The sequence below is a fragment of the Mastomys coucha genome, unplaced genomic scaffold (assembly GCF_008632895.1).
Source record: "Mastomys coucha isolate ucsf_1 unplaced genomic scaffold, UCSF_Mcou_1 pScaffold17, whole genome shotgun sequence".
Lineage (NCBI taxonomy): Eukaryota > Metazoa > Chordata > Mammalia > Rodentia > Muridae > Mastomys > Mastomys coucha.
In genome coordinates, this window is record NW_022196899.1 from 13401406 (window position 1) to 13429025 (window position 27620).

General features: G+C 41.9%; 1 protein-coding gene and 1 long non-coding RNA gene across 3 annotated transcripts in view; one reads left to right on the forward strand and one right to left on the reverse strand.

The window, feature by feature from the left end:
- Positions 1 to 5595, reverse strand: part of Pde7a (phosphodiesterase 7A) — an 82155-nt gene extending 76560 nt beyond the window's left edge. The window contains exon 1 of one of the 2 annotated variants that reach the window (XM_031376418.1): positions 5139 to 5595. In XM_031376418.1, coding sequence (XP_031232278.1) covers positions 5139 to 5276 — 138 coding nt within the window. In that variant the 5' untranslated portion in view covers positions 5277 to 5595. The remainder of the gene's footprint in view (positions 1 to 5138) is intronic. The other variant, XM_031376419.1, reaches the window with a different exon arrangement.
- A 17660-nt stretch (positions 5596 to 23255) lies between these two features.
- The window catches only part of LOC116094743, a 14873-nt gene continuing 10508 nt past the window's right edge, over positions 23256 to 27620 (forward strand). Inside the window, exon 1 of the long non-coding RNA XR_004120288.1 lies at positions 23256 to 23353. This is a non-coding gene — a long non-coding RNA (uncharacterized LOC116094743). The remainder of the gene's footprint in view (positions 23354 to 27620) is intronic.

Genomic DNA, 27620 nt, shown 5'->3' on the forward strand with positions numbered 1-27620 from the left:
TATCTAGCAGGCTGAAGGCACCGAGCTAGTGATTGATTCCACAGACTCTATCTAGCAGGCTGAAGGCATCCATTAAAGGGAGTTTTATGTGCACAAACAAAAGCTTGACAGAAAATGTGCACCATTTGAAGAATGTGCTGCTGATCCATCAAGCTGACTCTTGCTAAGGATCAGTAAACAGTGATTTGCTGTTGCTTTGCTCCGCACTTGCTGTGCAGTTGTTTTATTAAACTCAACTATAATTTCATGTCTTGAATCATAACCACATTTCAACTGACCACCACTACCTACATAGTTAGTGGCTATCACAGTGACATCACACTGGAGAGTTCAGAGTACAGATCTATCTGCACAATGCACCCACCCTTTCCCCTACATTTACTAATTTGTCCAGAAACACCTACTTAATCTTTAGTCCTAGGCTAAAGGTCAACAGTTACCCTGGGTCACCCCAGTTTATTCCAGGATCCTAAGTGTGCCATCACACTTGGTAACTCCAATACAGTAACTACCCCACAGAGAGTGTTCTTCCCTCAATCAGTGTGAGGATAAAATGAGAAAAAAGTTAGGGCAGCAAGATCCAAGTAGTTTGTTTTTCTTTTAAATTATGAATCCTTTAAAATTTCTAACATCTTAGTGTTTGTTCTGTATTTTCAAGAGTTTATGTGGGTTTTTCCTTGTATGAAATAGTATATTTGAAAAACTGATTTTCACATAGTGTTGCATTCCCGCAATTCCAGAACTTCAGAAATAAAAGTAGGAGAAACAGAAGTTCAAAATCCTCAGCTGAACGGTAAGTCCAAGATTAGGCTGACCACCTGAGACCTTGTCTCAAGCAATCAAGACCGGGGTGGGGGCGGGTGGGGGGAAACAACATTCTACAAGAGCTGTAAATGAGACCTCAAAGTTGACTCACTGTGGTGTTAATCATGGGGCTCTGAAGGCAAAGCCAGAAAGCTCACAGGGTTGAAGACAGTCTCAGGTACACTGTGAGTTCTAGACCAGCTAGGACAACAAAATGAGACTATATGTAACAGCTGACATTCATATTCTGTATCGAAATACTTTGTTCAGTAAAATAATATTTTGTTCAGTAAAAACACTTAAACTTGCCGGGCGGTGGTGGCGCACGCCTTTAATCCCAGCACTTGGGAGGCAGAGGCAGGCGGATCTCTGAGTTCGAGGCCAGCCTGGTCTACAGAGTGAGTTCCAGGACAGCCAGGGCTAAACAGAGAAACCCTGTCTCAAAAAAATATAAAAAAAAAAAAAAAAAAAAAAAAAAAAAAAAAAAAAAAAAAAAAAAAAAAAAAAACACTTAAACTTTTATATTTTAAAAATTAAACCTCAAATTACTAACCCAAATAAACTGTGTTCCTACGCCTCTATCTTAGCTACTTTTCTATTGCTATGATAAAGCACTATGACCAAAGCCCCTTGATTTGTAGTTCACCATCCAGGGAGGTTAGGCCAGAGCAACCGAAGGCATGAATACACACACAGGACACGGAGGAGTGCTGCCTCCTGGCTTATTCTCAGAGTTTGCTCAGCCTGCTCCCTAACAGTACGCAGAACCATCAGCCCAAGGGTGACACCACCTACAGTGAGCAGGGCCCTTCTTCATTTGTGATCAATCAAAACGAATGCACCACGCGTGGGCTGCCCACAGGCTGATCTGGTAAGGGGTACTCTCTCAAAGGAGGCTCACTCCTCCAAGTAACGCTAACTTCAAGCTAGCCAGCACAACTTCCAAACCTAACACACTACCTCAACGTTCATATTCACTGAATCATAAACATGTAAGACGTCAACGCTTAAGACAGTACAAGCTATACCTTTTTTCTTTTCAAATATGAACTCTGTTCTGAAAGACTAATGTTTAATCTCCTCTATGCAACAGGCATCCAAAATGGCAACAAATAGGGTTCACTTATTATCCTCATGGTCAAGTAATTCAGAATCTCCTAACAGCTCTTTGAAAAGTATCGTACGACTGGTTTAAGATCCAATGTCAATGTCTAAAAAAGTGCTGCAGAGGTTTTCACCAGGAATGATTTACCATTTGAACAAAAACATTAACTGGCACAGATTTTTTTTTAACATAAATCTTTCCACTTGGGAAATCTGACTCTATGCAGCATTTTTTTTTTTTGACAAATAATCACTTTGCTACACAATACTCAAATCCCTCAGCTAAATGTCCCTACGCATCCCTCCTTTGTGGTGCATCAGCTGTCAACTAGTGCTTCTACAGGGGAATGCCCTAGAGCTGCTTGGAACCCCACTGCAGATTCCCCACTACTTAGAAAAGTTTGCTCAACCTCACTGGCTTTGAGACGATGCACAGATCTACACTGGTTGCCTAGAGTCTTGTTTTAAGTTTTACTGTGGTTGTATGTGGATGTGTGTGGATGTTGGGCTGGGGTGTGACTTGGTACTGCAGCTAAAATGTGAAGTCTGCAGGAGGAACAAGGAGGCAGTTCTACTGCCTTTATATGGGGTCTGAGGACTGGACGTGGGTGTCCAGGCTTCTGTGACCTGGCACCATGTGCCTCTGCTATCTGCTCAGGATTTTTCTGCACATCGTCTGGGTCATTTTTAGTCTACAATTACATGTTTGAAACCAAATTTTGGATAAATGAGCCATTACTGTACATTTGATCGCCCACTGTTTCATATTTAAAATTGATAGTCAACTCAGTCTGAGGTAGTCTCATCTATTCATTCACTTAAATATTTACTAATTTCCTACTATGAGCTGTACTCTAATACTGCGGTAAAAATGAAGAATTGATATAATAACTAGTTTTGAACATATTTTAAAGTAGAAAATTTGTAAATAAAATTTTACTTAGAAACTAGAGAAAGGCTTAAATAAGTTTTTTTTTTTTTTTAAGTCTCTTAAATAAAAGTCACAAAACCACCTAAACTTCTTCCAAGTTCTGTAACCTTTAGCTTAGGAAACAAAGATTCAAAGGTATGGAAGCTTGTGAGTCAACCAAATGCTTGTTTTAAAGAGCTTTGAGTAAGATTCTAAGATTATCTACCTCGTTTTTCCCATGACACATTCCCACCTAGCCCCAAACCACGATTTACATTAAGTGATATTAAGTGATTTAATAATGGTAATACACCCATCACAGCTACTGAGTGAGCTTATAATCCCCGTAACATTGAGTGATGGTCACCAGGAACAAGGCATGTATTCATAAAGAAAATTTTCTGCCTCAACCTAAGGAGTTTCCAACATCTTCTCTTGGAGATCTGGAAGCTGTTTAGAAGTTTTAAAAGCTAGTAAAATAGGTGTAATTCTATAGAATTTGTGGTTGGTTTGTTTGTTGCCACAGTCAACACAGTTTTAAAATTCCATAACCCACTTAAATCTTAGTCTAGGGATGGGTAAAGAAAAATGAAGCTTAAATTGGCCTTTGTGTGGTAATTTAGACACTAGGTTAAAAAAAACCTCTTGGGATCAGTTTTGTTTTCAATCCCTTGGGATCTTCCCTTTCAGGAAGCAGGAATATGTAACACCTATTTTATAACTTTATATAAAGTGTGCCTTTACTATTTACATGTAAGTGAAAGTGGATGTTTGTCATGTCTGCTGATCTGAGGAAGAAAACAGCATTTAGAAATGAAAAAGTTACTTCCATTAAAAGCCTTTAATTACTATTATTAAAAACACTCTCCAGACAGCTTTAGTATATTGATATTATTCTGGAGCTTTAAAATGTGTTAAGCAATAATAAAAATACAGCTCACAAGCTACACTTCAAAGTAACAAAAATTTGAAATTCCACTTATATTTTCGACTGAACTCATTAGCATACTACCTTGTATCAGAAAAGAGTCTGACCTTAAAAAATAAGAACTCTTTGAAAAGAAACTCACACAGAACCTCCTGCTCTATCTTGCAGGTCAAAAAGGAAAAAGAAAAAAAAAAGAGGCAAATGACGAATAGAATTTAGTGGAGATCTACTATGAGCAAAATCTCTAGAAGATGCTGTCCATACTATCTGTTTTTAAAAAAATTCCTTTCTTCTAATACTTACAATATAATTGAGGGGAGAAACGGTGTGCTGTAAAGGGTAAAGAAATGCTAAGCAACAGAAAAAATTAAGAACACTTTATTTTACGAAACGTATATGGGACCCAGGGCGATGGTTCAGGCCTGGCACTTGGAAGTCTGAAGCAGGACGATCATGAGTTAAAGGCAAGACGGAACAATTTAGAACGGCTCTGCCATAAACAGGCAAACAAACAAATGAATGGATGGATGAATGAATGGCTGAGGATCACTGACTGGAGCCTAGACCAGCAAATGTGGGACGTAAACCCACTCCTCCAGCACCCATCCCAAAAGTAATCTCATAAACACAGAACTTGCAGGCAACAGGCAATGAGGACACCAGGTTCATAAGTAAACAAAAAGTAAAATTCTTTCTCTTTATTCTAAACCTGGCAACCAAATTTAAACCCAACTACAGAGCTGAGCCAAGGACTTCATAGAGAAAAAAAAAAAGAAAAGAAAACGCTCAGGAGCAACTGGTGTTGGACCATCGGAAACAAAGTCCTTTGTGAATGCTCAACATCGGTTTCTGTACTAAAAACGCCTTTATCCAGCGAGAAGACCGACTGGAAACCATCCACTTTGCACACTAGGTTCCTGACACCTAGGCCCATTTGCTAAAAAGGAAGCAGTCTGCAGTTTGGGTGAGGACCACAATGGGACATCTTAGGCCCATTGTTCCCAGCGCAGCGCCGCAAGGCTCGCGAACCTGCACAGGTGTGGGGGAGGGCTGGGGGGGTGGAGGCGGACAGGTGTGCTTCGGGTCACCGCTAAGGGACAAGAGGCCCAACTTGGAGGAGAAGCGGAGAAAGGAGGAGGAGGAGGAGGAGCAGCAGGAGCAGGAGGAGGACAAAGTCATCGCTTGGGGCTTAGCCCCGGGCGTGACGGGTTAGCAGCGGCGAGGGTCGCAGAGGCCAGGGGGCCCGGAGCACAGCCTAGGGCGACAAGGCTCCGGGGAAGGGTAGACAAGCCTCCCGGAGGCAGGAGGAACAATGGCCCCGAGTCCCTAACAGAAGACAAAAGCCCCGGAGCTGCTGCGGGCCACCCCCCGCCACCCCGGGGCGGCGGTTACCTGCGAGAGCTGCCGGGGATGCGGGCAGCCGAAGAGCGCGGAGCTGGAACTGAAGCTGATGGCTCCTCGGCGGCTGAGGACGTGCTGGGGGACCGGCCTGTCCAGGGGCAGCACCGGCAGCTGGTAGCATACTTCCATTGAACCACGTCCGCCTCGGATCCTGCGGCGGCGCCCGCCACTCCGCGGTCGCCCGCCCCCTGCGCGACAAGGGGGCCCGCGCCGCGGGGACCCGGGGCCGAGGCGCGCGCGGGGCGGGCGGCGACGCCTCCCAGCCCTCCGCGCGGCTGGCGGCTGGCTGCTGGCGGCGGGAAGGGCTGCAGCGGGCTCGGGGAGCCCGGCGGGCGGGCGGGCGGGCGGCGTCCAAGGGGAACCCGCCGCCCCCCGGAGCTGGGCCGGGCCGGGAGCACGGGTGCGGAGCAGAGAAAGCAAGCTCGGCCGCCGGAGCCCTGCCCCTCCCCTCCCGTCCCCGTCCCCGTCCCCTCCCCTCCCCTCCTCCCCCGAGCCTCACTCCACTCCGCCGCCCGCTCGCCCGCCCTCCGGCGGCGCGAGCCCGGCGTAATTCACACTTGGCAAGCGGCGGGCCGCGCGCCAACCACGGTCGCCGCCGCCGTGACGTCACGACGCCGCGCCGCAGGCCCCGCGCGACCGCTGCGCCCGCGCCCGGCAGCCTGCCGCTTGTCCGGACTCGGGCTGCTCCGCTCCGCTGTGCGCCGTGCGCCGCGCCCCGCAGCTCCCTCCCCGCAACCCGCGGCGCGTGCGCAGGAGAGTTACGCGGGGGCATCCTCCGGGCGCACCGACCCGGAGTTTGGTTCGGCCTACCCGACCGGCGCTGTGGAGACCGACCGATCCCAAAAGGCCCCCCGGAGCACCGGGCGCGCTCACCGCGCTCCGCCCGGCGGGGTACGGCGCGTGTCCGCTCTGGAATCCCCGTCCGAGGGCGTCGCGGGAGACCGCAGCCCATCTCGGGGGTGGAGGGGAGGGGTGGGGTTCGGTCCTCCGGCTGCTGTGTCACGTCCGTGCCCCATCAAGGCAAGGCTCGAGTGCAGTGGCTTCCCTTGGCAAGCGAGACCTCAGAGCTTCGGGCCCTGCAGGGCAGAAAAGAAAAAGACCAAAAACTCCCGAGTGAGAAGGAGGGTCTTTGGATGGAGAAAAGTGATGAGGATACTGAGAAGACCAAGGTGACAAAGAGACCGAAAAAGTTCCCCTAGCCCTTTCTTCGTTAGTTGTGGCTAGGATGTAGGAAAAGCTTTTCACCTGTTTTGGTAGAGAATTTGTTTGTCCTTTTAAGTTTCTGCCCCAAACTGCCAAAGCTTTTCTGCAGGGGCCAACTGTTTTCTGATGCTTTGAGCGTCAGATACTTTTGAACATGAACAAGCTCCCCAAGTAGATCTGGATCGTTTCTCAGGGCCAGTTGTTTAAGATGATCACTGGCAAGGTGGCAGGCCTTTAGAATAAGTACAGTGCTGAGCCTGGGCTTAATGATGCTGTAAACTGAGTACCGTGTATGCATGGTCAGAGAAAGGGGCAAAGGTGTAAGGTATATTCTCTTATTATTTAAACCTTGTGCCCCTGCGTGTTTTCTTCATGCCAGGTCTTCATCATACTTTATGATCCGTTCTGGGTCGTGGAATTTGCCTTCACGAGATGCTGAAGCACTAATGAGATTCTTTTAGTGTAGCAACTCATCTCGCTGTCTTTGAAATCCTAATTAGTCCCTTAACGTACAGTTGAGCATCTCACCTGGGGTTACACTGAGCACTGCGGGCCACTTAAGTCCTCAGAAAGTCGTTTATCAAACAACTGACTAAATTGAAGGCAGAGTCATAGAAACAAACTTGCCCTACACCTTACACAGATAAATCTCAAGAACTAACCTCAAGCGAGATGTACTCCACATCTGTTGGACACGGTGGTACAAACCTATAATCTCTGCCTTTGGAAAGTTAGGGCAACAGGATGAGAGATCAAGATCAAGATCAAGATCAGCTCAGGTATATCACAGTGAGTTCAAAACCAGGCAGACTACATAGTGAAATGCTATCTCAAACAACAAAAAAATTGAGTACTTCTACACAAAGCTGATACTGGTAAAATTTTGTTGAGTAAAATATACCACATTTAATACTCAAATGTTTGGCTAATGAAATAAGGCTCAGCACTAAATAGGCAACTAAACAGTACATCTCCAGTAAGGTATATTTCAGTGTACCGGTTTGAGCCAAGAGCCCTGGCAGGTATTTTATATACAGTATTTTTACCCAGCCCTATAGTCACATAAGGAATTTGATCTTATTTATACAAATAAGTAGTCAGTTTCCAAAACTAAGTCATTTCCATAGAAAATGCTGGTCTGACTTCAGAGCCATGGGTTTTCCACCATACCACGCAGTACATTAAGGAAAGAAATTTATGTTTTCTCTATTGTTGGGAAGGCATTAGGGTTCATCAGAGGGACACCAGAAAGGGTGAGGGGAGATGTTAAAGAAAGATTTCAAGGGATTAGCTCAAGTCTGTCAAAGCTGACATCTGGAGAGTAGCTAGACAGACAGACAGATAGTAATACTGGACTTTGCATTCTGGGATCTGAAACCGATAAGAAAACTGCCAGGCTGAAAAGACAGGCAGGATTTCCATGCTGGAGTCTTCAGAAAGAAAACCCAAATCTTCCCTCTTAAAACCTTTAACACAATAGGCAAGGCCCAGCCACTCTGAAGAGTATAATCTACTTAACATGTACAGATTCCAAGTGTTGCCAACATCTTGACCTATGTTGGGCCAAATAGCTGGAGGCTACAGCCTAACCAACATGACACATAAAATGAACCACCACAGAGAGAAACTTTAAACTTAAGTAATGAAAGAAATCCCAGACAGAGGCAGGCAGATTTCTAAGTTCAAGGCTAGCCTGGTCTACAGAGTGAGTTCCAGGACAGCCAGGGCTACACAGAGAAACCCTGTCTCGAAAAACCAAAACCAAAACAAACCAAAACAACAACAACAAAAAACTCATTACCTAAAGCAAAAGAAAGTCCAGGTTCATAGAAAGATGCATTTATAGTTTTATATGCTAGTATATTTTATACTATAATATATAGTAGAGTACACAAGACTTGAGTGTTTAAAGAATGCCCTCTGAATATGCAGACTTATGGCACTTGAACATAGTCCAGTGTATTGTAACCAAATTTTTCTAAAACTGCCCAAAGAAGATGGCTACTCACACAATGCTCTTATGAGATGAAATAACAAAGTCTGAATATGGATCCAAGAAGCAGAATCACTGAAAGTGGTGCAAAAAGGATTTACTATAGAGATTTGTCATTATAATACAGGCTTTCTTACGGAGAAGCTGGTGTGGTAAGGTTAGGGAGGAGTGATTACAGGCTTTTAGAAAAGCCACTAGAGTGGGAGCAGGGAGGGAAACTGGTAAAGAGGTTTATGAAAGCCCTCAGCTTCGATGTCTGGCAGTGAATGTTAAGTCACTAGTCAGCTGCAAAGAAGTAAGAGGCTTGGACAAGTTGTGAACTGTGAGAAAAAAATTGGAACCCTCGTTTTTATCCTCACTATCTCACCCCCGTGACCCTGAAGAAGCTGGTACAATTAGCCAAAGAGCTAGCCCTGGACACAGAAGCTAGCGATACTGCAGGCCTGGGCATGAAGCAAGTTGACAGAATAAGACATTTCCACAAGTTGCCACAATACCTAGGATGTTTATAGACCTTCCGCATGCAATGACTTCATATCCACTTTTCAAATTTTGCAAGTCTCTGCTGTGGGTAGCTGAAGCCAGAACCGCAAAATGGGGGATGGGGCCGGGGAGAAGGCAACTTCTGGGAAATGCAGTCCTAGTTAGCAAAATTGATTATCAGTGCAGAATCACTCTAGTCCTGTACGCGTTGGCCTGACGTCCATGCTCATGCATCTCATACGTGTTCCTGGAATATGTACAACCCTAGCCAGATCATTCCCTATCCAAAGGACATTACAAGGTCTTTGAGTTACATCCATTCCTACATATAGTAAATGACAGAATCTCCCTAGTATTCTGAAACTTAAATACTAACATATAAGGCTACCTGGCATTAACCAGTATTGGAAGAAGGAGATAGACACAAGTAGAAAATAATTGGTTAAAATGTACAGACCTGTGTCAAAATACTCATACCTATGGTTGTCCTTGTATCTGCATGCGCTAGCATTCGGAGGACTATCATTCATAACTGCCATCTCTCTCAGCCATGACCATTGCCTACTCAGTGTGCCTTCAGGAAATGTCTTAGCTGGTAAGGTCCCTTGCCTTATGAGCTGACCAAACCTTTTGTGAGCAGTGCATTCATAGGGAGTAAGTATTGTAGTTTACCCGCAGAGTCTGAACACGAAGTACCAAGCATAGTCCTAAAGTCTCCTGCATTTCTCCTTCGGCTATGTAGCTGTTTAGTTGGGTCAGTCACTCCGGATAGGATAATCATCCCTTCCTGGCTTTGAGAGTTAACTGGAAGGCCAGAATGGCCAAGTGGCAGCCTCAGCTTCCAATGTAACTGAGCTCTTCCTATAAGCCCCAGTGGGAAATTCTCCTTCTAGAACATTCAGAGGGAGCAACCACTCAATCTTGGATTTACAGTTTTCATAGCAACGAGGAATTAAAACACCTGCTGTTTTGGCAACCAGGTTCTAGTCATTTGTTATAGCAGATCTGGGAAACAGACAGGAATGATAGTCCTGAATCTGGGTCAGAACAGGTTTTAAGATTCTTCTAGATCCATTTCTCTGTGCCATGTTTAAAATTGTCTCCTACTCATGACAGAGCTGCTACACATGAGCCCATAGCACCTGAGGCTGCCTGTCCAAGACAGCACACGATCAAGCCAGTCCACATCCCTGCGTGTGTGCATGTGTGTGCATGTGTGCACGCGCGTGTGCATGTGTGTGTGCACGTGTGCGTGTGTCGGTGGGCTGTCATGAGGCCCCACTGCTAGCTCACAGTTACTGGGAGATAATGGCTACTTGAGGAAGGAGAGTCAGTTTTCTTAAGCGGTGCTGTCTCTCCTCTCAAAGGTTATGCATGCTCTGTGGCCTATCCCTACATTCATGTGCATTTGGGCAGTGCTAATTGGACTCAGAGAGTTGTAAAGAGAAAAAAGAAAAAAAGGGGTGGGAGGAAAATATGGGGGGTAGTCTAGGAGAAATTGGAGAGGGGACAGTGTGTAGGGTAAAAGGGCCAAAAGACTCTCACTTGACTCCAAGACCAGGGCCAAGAAACAGAGCTGAGCTTGCCACAGAAACCCACAAATCCCACCGATCCCTCCCTGGAAAGTACCCTCCTCCCAAAATCCCTATGTAAACTCTGCCTTCTGCTCGGTTACCGCTGCTCCCCCAGAGCAGAGGCAGCACCTCCTTGGTTCTCCCTTCCCATAGATGTCTTGTTGTACAGTGTGACTTGGTGGGATTCCTCCTTCCCACAGATGTCTTGTTGCATGTACAGTGTGACTTGGTGGGATTCCTCCTTCCCACAGATGTCTTGTTGTACAGTGTGACTTGGTGGGATTCCTCCTTCCCATAGATGTCTTGTTGTACAGTATGACTTGGTGGGATTCCTCCTTCCCATAGATGCCTTGTTGTACAGTGTGACTTGGTGGGATTCCTCCTTCCCATAGATGTCTTGTTGTATGTACAGTGTGACTTGGTGGGATTCCTCCTTCCCACAGATGTCTTGTTGTATGTACAGTGTGACTTGGTGGGATTCCTCCTTCCCATAGATGTCTTGTTGTACAGTGTGACTTGGTGGGATTCCTCCTTCCCATAGATGTCTTGTTGTACAGTGTGACTTGGTGGGATTCCTCCTTCCCACAGATGTCTTGTTGTACAGTGTGACTTGGTGGGATTCCTCCTTCCCACAGATGCCTTGTTGTACAGTGTGACTTGGTGGGATTCCTTGGCTCCCGGTTGCCGGGATACTTCTCTGTACAAAGCTGTAACTTTTTCACCAGAACAGAGCTTTTCCTGGGAAACCTGTCCCTTCCAGAGCAGAGCCATAACCCTTTAGGTGGAGAAATCTTCCCCTGCAGCCCTAGCAGAACTGTAACAGAAGTCTTTCCCTTCAGAGCTGCCACATTCACACAGTGGAGAGTTGATTAGATGAGATTGCATTGTCAACATATAGGAAATTCTCAAAGAATAGGCTAAAACTCTTTTAAAATATATGAAGATTTGAAAATGGGAAAGTAACAACTAACCAAGGTACCTGGGTGTTTTGTTTTGTTTTGTTTTGTTTTGTTGTTTAGAGCACTGTAGAAAACACATATGCTTAAATAAAGGATTTGGGAGACCTGACAGAAAGGGATCACAAATGTTATTCTCTAGTTATAAATATTGAAACGACTGTGTGATATTTACATTCTCTTTCTAAAAACAAGCTCCTCTCTTGCCATCTCTGGGAGAATAGTCATGAAGAGCAGAAGGCCTTTCCTTCACTGTCCATGAATGGCCATGTAAGTGTTGAAAAGAATGAATCTTAGAACAGCAAATCTTTTAAAGTGCACCTAAAAATCGATCACTAAGCAGTATCAACTATTTTATTTTTAAATTATATGTACATGTGTGTGTGTTTGTACACATGATGTCTAAAAGTCCTTGATGACGCAGGCACTGGAGAGCAAGTCCTGTGGGTATCACACAGTTTTATTACAAATATCTCTGAATTTAAAGATCATTTGTATATAAAATAGTGACATTTGAGGCTAATGAGATGTCTCAACAGGTAAAGACACTTGCGAGCAAGCCTGATGACCTAATTTCAACCCCCAGGACACATGGTGGAAGAGAGAACAACCTATTTCCGCAAGTTGTCCTCTGACCTCTACATATGTACTGTGACACTTGCCCTCAGGCAGGTGTATGAGATTTCTTTTTTAAATTACAGCAGCAAGAGAGGGGAGAAAATACCTCCAAGTGCCTTTTAAATCTCCAGATTTTCTCTGCATTTGTTTTTTCCCTGGATATTTACCAAATAGCCACAAGTTTTTGGATGTTCTACTAGGTATCTAAAATAATATTCAGGCAGTGGTCTCTGCCTGAATGAAGACACATATTAATGGAGGCATGTGTAAGTAAGTATGTAATAGTGTAACATGACACTTTCTGTCACTAACACATACTTAGGATAAAGAAACTCACTAGGAGAACAGTGGAAAGATTTGTTTGGCTTACAGTTTAGGTGTTTGCATTCCATGGTTGTTTGGACTATTGTTGGGCCAGTGGCAAAGGGGCACGTAGGGTGTGAAGCTGCTCTCCCCATTTTGGTTAGAAATTTGAAAGGGACACAGACCAACCTCCTTGGACATGTTTCACAATGGCCTCCTAGATGGTCTGCCTTGTCTCAATGGCACCATAGGCTGAAAACCCTCTTGGCTTTTGGAAGATACTTATCCAAACCATAGCTGGTATCATGATAGAAAAAAGCATACCAGAAAGCAGGACACAGGAGCCAGGGACACGTTAAATGGTGACACGTTATCGCAGACCTCTAGGAATGAAGAAGTGAGTTAGACAAGACCTGAGGGTTGGGACGAGGCCTTTCCTGAACGAGAGACCCAGTACAGATTTCTAGTGCATAAGTAGTAGAGCCAAGGTAGGCGAGCGGGGAAGTAGTGACCAGAAGTAGGGAAGACAGGCGAGCTCAGAGCACGGAAAGGCCTTGGAGGCCTGCTAAAGGACTCGCTTTCTTCTCAACTATGATGGAAAGCCACTGGGATATTTACAGTTGGGCTTTGTAACAAACTGGCATTCGTATCTAATTTAAATATGTTTTAAAATGTCTCTGGCTACAGCTTTATAGACAGTGGTCTATAAATTTCTAAATGGAAATCTGAAACAAGGAAATCATTCTCATAGTTTGAAATATCCTGAAGGGGAGATGAGAGATGGCGGTGCCTTCAAGGTTTTCAGGCTGCATTATGCAAATTTATATGGTGTACACGTACAGATAACGATCTAACCTTCCAAAAGCCACCCTTCCTTCAGGTTTAAATCTTAGCAGTCACAGAGTTCTTCAATGTCCAAGTTATTCAAGTTAGGAACCTGGAAGAGTTTCAGAATAACCTGTTTATAGCCATTCCAACATCTTATTCTTAGCTCAAAAAATTAAAACCATTCAAATTGATGAATAAAAATGAAATATCTCTTTTAAAATTTCAAAATAATTTTATTTCTAGGGAAACAAATATAAACATTTTATAAGAGTGAAATAAATCATATGTTAACAGAATAAAATTTATTTTTAACTGTTGAAACATACATTAAAATTGATCTTAATTATGAGGATAAGAATTTTGTTAAATGCAATTAAAACAAATCTTACAAAATTGAGAAATCAACATAATGCAAGAGTTACTAATATTCACAATTCTTAGAATAAACTTGATATACAAAATTTAGCTAACTTTATGGTAAAATTTTCACTTGGGAATAAGTGAGAATTGGTAATTCTGGTTATTGCTTTCAGAAAATGAAATGCTGTTCAAGGTCAAAGCTTTTTAACAGGCAGGTAGGGTACTACGTGCTTCCAGCCCCAACACTGTGAACACTGAGGCAGATGGTCATGAGTTTGAGGCCAACCTAGAGCTACATAGCAAGACACTTTCTCTTGTCTCAAACAACAGACTAAGGCCTTAATGAATTTTCCTGTGACAAATAGTTTAATTAAAAAATAGGCAAAGGGATGGGTGTGATGTGGCATGCCTGTGATCCTAGCAATGGGGAAGCAGAGGCAGCAGGATTGTGAGAGTAAGAATCCTCAAAGAAACAAGCAAGGCAATGAACAATTACAATGTAAAGCAGAGAACTAAGCAGACATTTCAGGGGGGACCACTGAACACATAGGAAGGTGCTGAATGTGACTTGCAGTTATGGTGATGCAAATGTCAACCACAGCGAGGTGTCACTTCCTCTACAGTAGGGTGGTTATCAGATATTTTAATGCCTACTTATCTGTACACAGGAAATAACAGATGTTGATAAGGATGTGAAAATACCAGAGACCTTAGACACTGCTGGAAGACATGTAAAATGGTTATGCTAGAATGCATGACAGGTTGATGATTTTTCAAAATATCACAGATCACATATGATGAAGTAATTCCACTCTACAACCCCCAAAGATACAGAAACAAACATTTAAACAGATAATTGTTTGCCATTGTTCACAGTGCTCAGAAAGTGGATACAATCAAATATATATCAGCAGATGAACGAATGTAGCCAAACGTTGCCCCTATATACAATGGAATATTATTCAGCCTTAGGAAGAAATTCTGATGTATTCTATACAATAGGTGGGCCAATAGGGGTATTTTGCTAAGTTAAATAAGCCACAGAGATAGGGAAAAATAATTTATGATTCCATTTATATGATATAACTAAAATAGTTCAATTCATAGAAATCAAAAAGTAAGGTAGAGATCACCAGTGGTTGGGGAAAGAGAATATGTCTAGTCCACTTTCTGCTGCTATAACAAAATAAGAGTCTGGGAGGTTTATAAAGATTAGAAGTTTATCTAACTCCCTCTTCTGTAAGCCCAAAGAAAAAGTTCCAACATACCTGTGCCATATACCTGTGATGGGTGTATCGTGCTGTATCGTAAGACAAAGATATAGAAGCAAGTACATACAAAGAAGAGATAGATACATCTACCCAGAGAGAAATCGAGGAGACCTTGCCTTATGTCATCCCTTGAGAGTCAAACCAGTCCCATCAGAACAAGTACTTTCCATGAGAAAAGCAGCAATCACTCATAAAGACATAGTCACCACTTGGAGGTGTTGTCACCTCTCAGTATAGTTGCTTAATAATTATATGTCCACATGAGTTCTTCTGAGAATGACCCCATCTAACCCAGGGCAGGGAGGAATGGGGAGTTAGTATCCGCTGGGTACAGAGTTTCAGTTTGGAACAATATAAAAAGCACCTGTAAACAGATAGTAGTTACAGTTGTACAGCATTGCAATTGTACTGAGCACCACTAAATTATACATTTACGATTTGTTGAAATGGTCACTTTTATCTAGGCTTCCCTTCTCCCAACAAAAGTCCTCTCACCCAGAAAATGTCCTGTAGGAGTTCGTTTCCTTAGCGACTCTCTCTGGAGCGCTAGAATGACACCTGATAGGGGCAGGTGACCGTGCTTGCATGTTCACCAAAATTGCTTTTTCAGAACATGACAATAGTTCCCCTTCACTACAGTTGCCGTAGTCTGTGATATAGCTCATTAGAGCTTCTGTTATTTTCTTTTCCTTTTTCTGTTTTTCCAGACAACTTAGAAAACATTTTCCATAAGATCCATGATACTTTTTCTTTCATTTCAAATAGTCTGAATCGACCAAAAATAGTGAAGTTGTTTGCTGTGTTGAACTCTGCAGAAGTATGATTTTACTTTATCTGCTGATCCTTCCAGACTGGGCCTATGACAGGTGGCACAGATTTTGTTTGCAGCACCACACATGTCGTTGGAAACAATATGCCTTAATATCTTAGCTCCTGTGTGCGTTTCTCTAGTTTGAATAGCTTATCAAGTCCGAGCAGGCAAAGTAATACAATTGGCAGTTACTTGCTGACACGTGATAAGCCATGTGGAGTCAACTGGGAAGAACCACTGAAACTGTAGTTCACATGGGGATGGCTGAGAAGAATGAGCTGTGAAGCAAACAAAATACTAATAAAACATACTTATAACTAGATCAGGGTGGGTTCCTTTGAGATTTGAGTTGTAATTATTACTGTGTGTGTGTGTGTGTGTGTGTGTGTGTGTGTGTACACATGAGTATAGGTACCACAGGGGTCAGAAGATCGTGTATGTGTGTGTGTGTGTGTGTGTGTGTGTGTGTGTGTACATGAGTATAGGTACCACAGGGGTCAGAAGATCGTGTAGGATTCCCTAGAGCTGTCTCTTACAGGTGCTTGACAGCTGCCCAGTGTAAGTTCTGGCAAATGTAGTCATCTTTTACAAGAGCAGAGCAAAGCCAAGCATCAGAATTTGCTTGCTTGCTTGTTTGTGTTATTTTCTTTTAAACACAAAAGCAATCAGATAGCTTTAAGAAGAAAAAAAATCTGGAGTAAACTACAAGAAAAATTTGTTTGTACACCTGACAAATTTGGTTGTATCAAGGAGATAACTGGAAGAAATATTACCTGTGGAGTTTCATCTGCTAAAATATCCCCAGATCAACATGTTTCACTCCATGTTGTTCAAGTGCAGTTCCAGGACTGCTCACACCTGTAATAACAGAAATAGTGAAATAGGAACACCTTGAACACAGGAAAAAGTTAACCAGTGGGAAAAAATGATGCCAATCTTTCTGCAAAAATAAGTGATCGGTGGAAAAGGCAGGCAGTTCCGTCAGTCAGGTAAGTTACTGTTAGGAACATATATGAAACCATTTTGGGTAACGGAAAAAGCCATTTTCTGTGGCTGGGAATAACAGATGGCTGAGCTTGCCAATAGGCAGAGCTGACCAGAGGTAGGCCTTGATATGCTAATGAACTAACCCCAAGATGGTGTGGCAGATGGGTCTCCTAGTGAACCTGCTGCGAGTGTGAGCTCGAACAGTCCAAAAGTACCGTCTGATGAAATGACACAAAATTTGGGATTTTCAGAATGATCTCTAGGATCTCACTGCTGTGCTCTGGAGGTGTGGCTTTACCAGCATCTGTGCTGAGACACACCCACAAGAGGACTTGGGGATGTGCGTGGCCCTCGCCTACGCGACCGACCGTTGAACTCCCAGCATTTGGAGTTAAACTGGGCTCCCACACGCCTGCTTGTCAGCCGTGGCTGTTGGACTGTGCCCACAAGGACTTACTGGACCTCCATCCTCCCTGCCTGCCACAGTTGAAGGGCTTCCCAACTGATGTGGGTCGAACCTGCAAACTTCCAAAGCATCTCTACCAGGGAAGATTCTCCCATGCAACCTAGTAGCAGCTTTGTTGCCCAAATAGCTATTCCGTGCATGGTGAGATGGCTGTTTAACTCTTCTATCAGCACAAGATAAGGGATGTTTGTGTGCATAAACTGAGACTATTCAAAACAGAAATCTCGCGTGGACATCCTAATTGCAGATGCCTCACAGCCCGTGGGCAGTGCTCTTGACAGTTACCTGACGTGTGAGTCTAGTCCCTTAGGTGCCTCTCCCTCTGTCTGTATGTGTGTTTCGGCTCTTGGTGCTTCCTCTAAATGGAACAATCCATTGAGCCGCCCCAAGAATAACTCTAGTCAAGTGACTTGGTTTACAGTGACCCCCTCCCAGTCCCCTGCAGCAGGAAGCACTCTCTTACTATATTTTGTAAGATTGCGTGTTGTTTTTTGTTTGTTTGTTTTTAATGCACCCATCTATAGTAGTATTTGCATTTATTTACACTCGTTGTCTTGATGGACTCTGACTACGGTATTGTCCACCTACTAGCCATGGTTTCTCTTCTTTCCCTGGTCTGCATTACGTCCTTTTCCTGCTACACTAGAGGCACAGACCTCTCTTCTAGACCATTCCCCACTGCTTCACAACCTCCCACCTCTATGAAAATGACTCCCAATTCTCTCATGGTTCTGCCCTGTCTTCCTCAAAGTTTGCTCCGTTGTTTCTGACTGTGGTCTAGGTTCTGTTATGTGTGGCTTCTTTAAGCCTAGTACTTAAGTCTACAATAGAAATGATGATCTTTGCTACCCAACTTTTCTTGTATTTCTTGGCAGCACTGCCCTTGTGTTCAGTGACTATGAATCTCCTCACCCATCCTCACTGCCCACACCTGTTACAAAGCTTGCTGGTTCCATTTCTCAATTATTGTCATTTCAACCCTTGCTTTTAACCCTCTTCCACTCCAACCCAATTTTTTGACTGCTATTGTATCTTGTCCATCTATATCCACTATAGCAAAAAAAGGTACTTTGTTTACAGTGAAAAAAAAAAAAACAGCAGTAAAGACAGAGTGGTGAGAGCATGAGTGAATTTCCCATCCGATGCACTGTCCTGCCACTTCTCTTACTCCTTGATGCTCCGGTGCCACACTGTTCAGTTGCACTATGTTTACTGAGATACACCCCGAATAAGCTCTCCCTGCACCTGTGAGGGTAAATTTCATATTTCTCAAACAGTTTTGGTTCTTGCTGTAAGCTACATTAGCCAACTTTGGCATTTAAAATTTTTATTAGTGTTTATTAACTATTCAAAATAATTCCATTGTTGACATCCTTTTTCCTAATAGCCAACTTCTACTCTCATCTGTAAGATGAGAGAAACACTCAAGAGCTTTCTTTCTGAGTAAGATTTCTTTTGCTTAATAAGATCATTTCCAGTTCCATCCATTTTGTTGCAAATGACATAATTTCATTCTTTTTGTTGGCTAAATACATTTTCTTAACCCATTCACTTATTGATTGACATTAAAGCTGATTTTATAAGTTACCTATAGTGAACAATATCTCAATAAAGTAGGGTTGCAAGGATATTTATTGTGAATGCCTTTTATTTTTTTAGGTATATATTTAGAGGTTGGATAGCAGGATCATATGGTAGTTTATTTCTAGTCTTTGAAGATCCTTCATATTGATTTTCATAGTAGTTAGACTACCTGCAACTTCAAACTATACAGGAAAGCATAGTAAAAATACTTCAAGATAGAGGCATAGGCAGTGGCTCTTTGAATAGTAATACAATAGCTTGAGAAATAAGAGAAAGAAATGACAAATGGAATTGTATAAAATTGGAAGACTTTTGCATAACAAAGGAAATAACAGAGTTAAGAGGCAGTCTACAGAACAAAAGGAAATCTGTGCTAGTTATTCCCCTTACAGGGATAATATCTAGAATATGAAAAAACTGAAAACAAAAAAAGTCACCAAAAGAACAAATAATCCAACCAAAATATGAGCGAATGAACTGAATGATTTTCAAAATAAGACATACTAAGCGTTGAATAAGCACATATACTTTTAGCCATACAAGAACTGCAAATAATAATTACATTGAGATTCCAGTTCACCCTAGTCATCATAGCTATCACCATCAAGAGAACAAAAGCCAACAAGCAATAGCCAGGATGGTTGGGCAAACTTTGAGATGCATCATTAGGTAATTTCTTAAGACCTCTCTTGTTTTTGTTTGTTTGTTTTTTGTTTTGTTTTTTGACTTTTTCAATACAGGGTTTCTCTGTGTAGCCCTGGCTGTCCTGGAACTCACTCTGTAGACCAGGCTGGCCTCCAACTCAGAAATCCACCTGCCTCTGCCTCCCAAGTGCTGGGATTAAAGGCGTGTGCCACCACTGCCCGGCTCTCTCTTGTGGTTTTTTTGTTTTTGTTTGTTTGTTTGTTTTTTAATGTAATTACTCAGGGCCATACATTTTCTTCTTAGAATTGTTCTTTCTGTGTATACAAATTCTAATATGTTGTTCTTCTATTTCATCCGCTTCTAAGAATTTTTAATTTTTCTCCCAATCTCTTTATGACTTATCAACCACTCTTAAATATGCTGTACATTCTCTATGTATTCATATTATATTTACTGTTTATCTTTCTTCCAGTTTCTAGTTTTATTCCATTATAATCTAGAAAGTCACAGGAAATAATTTCAATATTTTGAATTCATTAAGACTTTCTGCATGCCTTAAAAATATGACCTGACTTGGAGAAAGTTACATGAGGTGCAGGAAAAAAAAACCCTGTATTTTACAATGTTGAATAGACTATTCTCTTCCTCTCTCTCTCTCTCTCTCTCTCTCTCTCTATATATATATATATATATATATATATATATATATATGTATGTATGTGTGTATATATATATATATATATGTACTACCTGACATATATCTATACCTATATTTATATCTATATATTCCATTTGATTTCTGGTTTAGATTAGTTTAATTTAAATTCTTGAAGTTCCTTGGTTGGTTTTTATATCTTTTTTTAGACTGGAATCACCATTTTTATTGAGTAATATAGATATCAGTCAACTTATGTTCACTAATGCTTGTTTTATGGCATCTGGTGTATGGGTAATCAGTCCATATATACTTGCACTTATGATCACTAGAGCTTCTTGATTTTCCCTTTACCAATATATGGTGACCTTCCTTTCCCCCTGTTTTGGAATGGCATCTGCTTTGTCAGGTATGTCTGTCTACAGCTACATGTGCTTGCTTCTAAACTCTAGTTAGAGTATCATTTCCTTCCTTTCGCTTTCAGTTTCTCTGTATAAATACATAAATGTATATTTCTTACAGCTAGCAAGCAGCTGATTCTTTCTTCTACCAATATATTTTAATTAGCACATTAATATTATTTGCTTTCCTGTTTGTTAATAAAGGTGTATACTAAGTAATTCCTGACATTTTGTTGTTTTTCTAATTTTTTTCCCTGTTTCTCATTTCTTATATACTCTTTTACTGGAATTTACTTCTTCCTGTGCTCTATGGCTGTGTCCTTCATATTTTGTGTGGGAGTCTTTTAAATATTGTTAGCCATCCTGGCTTCATGATCATGAATTCCTTGGGTTTAATGCTTATCTTATAACTTCTTTATTTATTCTTCAATAGCTTTCCTCAATAGAGTAATCTAGGATTGTGGATATTTTATTTCAGAGTTTGAAACACATGATTCCAAGACCTTCTTCTACACCACAAATTCCTGGATTTGATTTAATTGTGTTGCAGAGGTCTTGCATTTTTTGTTCATATTTTTTTCTTTACTACTGGCTGAATATTCAATCAATCTTGGATCTAAGCTCTAAAGTTTAGTGTTCCACTTAATTTGTCTATTGATATGAATTTAAACTGAGCTATTTGACTCTCTGGGCTTTGTATCGCAAAGATTTCTGGTTCTGTAAATTTTCTAACATTTTCTGTATTTTATTGAGTTTTTCATCCATATCTTGTCTCAATCTTCCTTAATTTATTCAGAGGTCTTGCTTTCCTGTTTTCTTTAGGAATATAACAACCATTTTAAAATCATTTGTTTGAATCCTTTGTCAAATACTTCAGTCTCTTTGGAGTTTCTAATTAAGGAATTATGAACTTTTAGTGAAATCATTGTAGTGGTTTGAGTGGAATGGTCCCCATAGGCTCTTATATTTGAATGCTTAGTCATTGAGGAGTAGCACTACTAAAGGATTAGGAGGTGTGGCCTTGTTGGAGTAGGTGTGGTCTTGTATTGGGTGTGAGTTTTGAGGTTTCCAAAACCCAAGTCAGGCCTAGTTTTGCTCTGGCTGCCTGTAGATCCAGATGAAGAACTCTCAGCTATTTCCCCAGCACCATATCTACTTGCATGCTACCATGCTCCCCACCATGATGACAATGAACTAACCTCTGAATCTGTACACAAACCCCATTTAAATGCTTTCCTTTATAAGAGTTGCTTTGGTCATGGTGTCTCTTCACAGCAAAAGAACACTGACTGAAAAAGTCGTATTGCCTGCTTATCATACTTTTCTATCAGTGTTTTCATATTTGCTTATCTGTTTCAATACATCTCCACTACTTTCACATATAAACATTTTAGGGAATACCATTTTCTTGACAATATAGGGATATTGGTTTTGGAAATTTTGGGTCTATTTCCAACTGCATTTATAGTATACTTTTCCTATTATTTCTTTGATGTGATTAGTATGTCTAGACATTGTGTGAAATGTATTAGAGCCTGAGGGCCCTGCATTGCTTTAGGTTTCAGCAGTATGTGGTTCTTCTCACAGATTGGGTAGATGTGTTGTTGACAACAAAGTATAGGGGTGTACTCTCTGTAGTTACTCCTCTAGAAATGTCAACAGTGTGCAAGGGGTGTGTGAGTTATGCTGCCATCCATTGTAGAAACAGTGTCCATAGTCTTTGCTGTTTCTCTCTATAGGGATGGATGCCTAGGTGTGTGTGTGGGGGGTCTTTAGGATCTCCTCATAGCACTTACTTGTCACCTGGTGTTGGCTTCAGGGATTTTATTCCAGTGTGTGTGTGTGTGTGTGTGTGTGTGTGTGTGTGTGTGTGTGTAAGCATTTGCTAAAGTTTTTGAGTGGGATTGGAGTGTGTGTAGTAACATATCCTGACTCTTACCTGGCCTGGGAGTGCAGCCCAGAAGCAGAGCCGCTATAGAGTGTACTTGAAATGCCATCCTTGATCACTAGTTCTATGAGCAATGGAGAAATAGTGACAATAGCAGAGAACAGTAAGCCATGTGTAGAAATAAAAACCAAATTTTGGCTAAGACATATACACTTATAAAAAAGAGAGAAAAACCAATAAAAGAAGAAAAATAAGAAACGAAAAGTAAACATGAAAAGCAACAAAGCAGGAGAAAGGTGGAAAGTAGAAAAGGAGCAGAGTAATAGAAGAACAAGTGAACAACATGGAGTGTATCTGAATGTGAGGGCAGACAGGTGGTGGCTCATGCCGTCCTATCGGCCACCATGGTGGAATCCATTGAGATGGCTGACTAGGGTACCCACTTCCTTCCTAGCTGCTCCGCGCAATCCCTTCCCAAGCTGTTCACTTGGTGGAAGAGCATGGCCTTCATAGATAGGGAAGACTGTTCTTCAGTCATGTGTTTAGAATATCCATGGTTCCCGACTAGAACCTCCAAACAATGTGTCAATAATATATGGACCATGAGGGCCAGTGAGATGGCTCAGCAGGTAAAGGCAATAGCCACCAAGCTTTAGGACCTGAGTTTGATTTCTGGGACTCAAATGATAGAAGGAAAGAACTGATTCCTGCTGTTTTCTGATCTCCACATGTGCACTAAGGCATGCATGCACTCAACACAAATAAATAAAATGAAGTACATTAAAAAAAGAATGCTCATACATAAGAAGAATTTTTTTTTTTTTTGGTTTTTCAAGACAGGGTTTCTCTGTGTAGTCCTGGCTGTCCTGGAACTCACTCTGTAGACAGGCTGGCCTCCAACTCAGAAATCCGCCTGCCTCTGCCTCCCAAGTGCTGGGATTAAAGGCGTGTGCCACCACTGCCCGTCTTCATAAGAATTTTTAAAGTGCATATGCTCAAATGGCAAGCCAATTAGCAAGCTTAAAAGAGGAGGATGATGACGAAGAGGAGGAGCAAGAGGAGAAGGAGGAAGAAGGGAAGGAGGAGGAGAGAAGAGAAGGGGGGAAGAAGGACAGAGAAAGATTTGTCTTAATTAAAAACGAAATTGATTTTCTTCAGCAGGGAGATTGTGCAGACAGAGGTAGGTACATGTTCCCCACCTCTGTCCATCTGCATTCTGTGTTTCCTTGGAACTGTGTGCCCCACAGGAACAGCAAAGGCTGGGGGACAGTCAGCTTCCTCTGTCTTGTCTTATCTTGTCTTTTTGTTTTGTTTTGAGACATGGTCTCACTGTGTAGCTATCCTTGTTCTGGAGCTATGTAGATCAGTCATGTCTAGAACTCGGAGAGTTTTGCCTTCCTCTGAGCCCCAAGTGAGATTAAAGGCTTGTGCCATGCTGGCACGTCTCTTCTTTTGTTTATTATGAACCAGCTGGTCCATCGGAGTGACTTAGGTTCAAATCTGGTCGTGGTTGTTTTCAGTTTCTCTGTTCACTAGTACGAAGTATCATGAATTCAAAAATGCTTCCTCTGATAGTTTTTCTAGCCAGCTTAGTTCCACTTCCTCTAAAGCAAAACTGCCACTGAGCTCTGATACACATCTCGGTTTGACATGCCGCATGGTGCTCATGTGAAGGGTGGGGCAACAAACTCTGTTGGATGGAGGAGAGCTCAGTAGTCTTAGGATTTTAATCACAGAAGCATCTGGCTTTGGAGCCTCAGTTCTTTCACACCATCAGAATGGCTTACTCTATCTCCTAAACTGTCTTCAGCTGCAAAACCCACCAGGGAAAGAGAGGGCTCGTGCCTCTGTCTTTCATCCAACTACACTTCCTATACCTGTCAATGAGTTTGCTTCAGTGATGCTCTTCTGAGCTCCAGGATATGGTGTCTGGGTCAGCCTGGTAACACTGTAACTTCCGACGAATTAAATGCAAGGACTTGGGTTTTCAAAGCAGCAAACACAGATATGACCCACATAGCTATGGCTCCACATTGCAACCTCACATACATTTCTGTGTGTATATGTGGGCTTGTGTATTTACGAATATGTGCAGGAATATGTGTATGGATTGATTCATGTGCATTATATATGTGTAATACAGATGACAAGTATCAGGTATCATTTCCTGAGTGCCATTGTTGTGTGTAATTTAAAAAAACAAAACAAAACACACTAACTCTGAGCTCTCTCGACCTCTTGTGGCTAGTTCCACCAAGCTGCCAGTGACCAACCCAGTCTCACTCAGCTCCACCATATTCAGCCATCCGCCTGCTAGTCAGCTCCCGTGGCTAGTTAATGCTTTTCTGAGATCCCACCCATGCTCCAAGAACAGCCACCACGATGTTCTTATGTCTTGTGCTTATGCATCAGTCAGCTTTGTTACTATCATAGCCTACCTAGAGTAAACCAACATTTAAAGAGGAAAGGGTTAGACTCAAATGTTGAGGGTTATAGTACATGATTGCTTGGCCCTGTTGGTTTGTGCCTACTGTGAACTATCACATCCTAGCAGGAGAATGGCAGAAAAATAAAATCTGTTGACTTCATGGTCAAGAACAAAGAAAGAGAAAGGGACCAGGGTCCCAGATACCTCTTCAAGGACACATCTCAATGTTAGGCCCTGCTTATGAAAAGTTTCACCACTACCACCATCCCTCTTTAGCACAGTGTTGGGAGCCAAGACTTAACACATGGCCCACCGAGGGGCAATCACTAGCCAAACTACAGAATTGCATTCTTGGCACCTAAAGGTTTATGTCCATCTATAATGCAAAATACATCCGTTCCATCAGAACTTCCTGCCTCTTCTTGGGCTCCTCTTCTACCAAGATATGGACTGGGGAGTCCCAGATGTACTCCTGCTACCATGGAGCCACCTGCCACCATGTTTTTCTCTCAGTAATGGACTGTATCCACAAACTGTAAACTGAAAATAAACCCTTACTCCATTTGATTCCTTCTCGTCTGGTGTTGGATCATAGCAACAGGAGCATTCATGAACACAGCAGCTTCTGACAAAATTAAATGTACTCTCAGCATATAATCCACCAATGATGCTCATGGTGTTTCTTGAAACAAGATGAGAACTCATCGTCAGGTGTGGAGGCACATCCCTACAACCCTGGAAATCCTAGGTGTCTGAAGCATGAAGGGAAGATAGCTGAATCCATTGGGCTATATAGCTTTCCTTAAAAAAATCAAAACAGGGGCTGGAGGAGAAATAACTTAGGGGTTAAGATTATTTGCTGAGGTTCAGGCTTTGATTCCCAGCAGCCACATGGTGGCTCACAGTCATCTGTTGACTCCACTTCTAGGATATTCGGTGCCTTCCTCTGGCTTGTGTCAGCACCAAGCATTCACACAGTAGATAGACATACATGCAGGCAAATATTCACATACATAAAAGTAAACTCTGTCTCAAAACCACAATGTGTAACCACAGAGGTAACCAGGCCGTCAAGAGCTGTGGTGTTTGGCTATCACACTGTGTCCATCTGGTTCACTGTAACGGATGCCCTGTGGTGAGGCAGGAGGATGGTATGCAGAGCTGTGATAGTGTTTACACTAGCGCTGTGTGTGCTGGTGAGGAAAGGGGAGCAGGACTATGAGAATGCTCTCCACTTTCCCTTTTGCCTATTTCTCAGATAGGGTTCTGCTGTTTATCTCAACCTGACTTGTAATACCCGTTCCTCTTCCCTTGCTAGGACTATGGGCATGAACCACGGCCAAGGCTTTTCCTCAGTTAAATTGCACACATAAAATTACTAGGGTAAAATGTCTGTTAGTTTTAGAATGATGAATTTTTATTAAATAATAAAAGTTAGCGTGGACCTCTAAAATCTTTTTGTTTCTGTGATATCAGAAACTGGCATTTTAAAAATACTTTAAAACAATTCTAGTAAGTCTGCTAGAGGTTAAACAACATTTCATAAAAGTGGTGGGAAGTTGTGTTGTTTTACGTGTTTACAAATTTCTAATATTTGACTTAATAGAAGACAGTTTAAGTCTTACACTGTGTCCGTAGTGTAATAATTAATTCTTCCATTCTATCAGCAATCCATAAAGGTTAAGGTTATCGTGGCATATCTTATTTTTCAAAAGTCTAATTTAAGCTTGAGTGTTTGGATGTATTGCAGACAACAAATATTGTCATGTGTTTACCTTAAAGTGACAGGCTCATTGAGTTCATTCTGAATAAAGTCTATCAAATATCAAAGACCTAATAACTATCGTTTTAATGCCAGTCATATATTCCTACTTCTCCCTTTTGGAGTGGAGTGCTGACTTTGTACCTGTTTTTTTGTTTTTTGTTTTCATACAATATATTCTGATCACAATTTCCCTTTTTTCATCTCCTTCCAGATTTTCCCACCTTTCCACCCATCCAACACCATGCCCTCATTCTCTTTAGAAACCAACGAGGTAAAACCAAAAAACCCAAAACAAAACATAATAACCATGAAATAAAATAAAACTTTAAAAATACAAAAAAGCATAAGAAACACACACACACATACACACACACTCGCATGTACTCACGCTCATGTGCATACACCATAAAAACACAAAACTTGAAATTGTAGTATATAAGCAAAAGACCAATAGGGTTAAAAAAAAAAAGCAGCCAAAGTATTATGGGACAAAAATTCTCCAAAAATACCATTTGCTTAGTTTTGTGTTAACCATGTATACTGTCCTTATATGTGGGTGTAGTTTATATATCCAGTGAGATTCCCTTAGAGAAAACTTTATTATTTATTATATGTTTATTTATTTATTTATTTACTTATTTATTGTGAGCAGTTGTCAATTAGAGGTAGCTTCTACCTTATGTCTACTTCCCCTCTTGGTGCTGGAGCCCCTATCTGGCTTGGACCTGTGCAGGCCCTGTGTGTGCTGTGATGGTGTCTGTGAATACAGAATAGTTTTAAATTATAGTGAAACCAGCTTACCGACTTTTCTTTCACATATCATGTATCACATCATTGGCATTGAATCTAAAAAGTCACTAGCAGACGGAAGGTCACTGATTATTTTTTTCCTTGTAGCTTCTAGGAGTTTTGTAGTTATGCATTTATACCAGATCTATGTTCGTTTTTGAGTTATTTTTGTGAATTATATAAGACAGGTTAGATTCATATTTTTGCATGTGGATGAACAGTGCTAGTATTATTTGTTGAAAAGGCTATCTTTTCTCCATAGCTTTTTTGTCTATTTTATATGGGTCTATCTCAAGGCTCTCTATTTTGTTCCACAGTCCGTCTCATCTTTGACCAACTCCGCTCTCTTAATTAGTATAGCTTCGCAGTACGTCTTGAGTCGATAGCATCAGTTCTTCAACTGTAGGGAGCTGCTTGGATACAATCGTCAGCTGCGGCCGCTTAGACGATTGTATCCAAGATGGC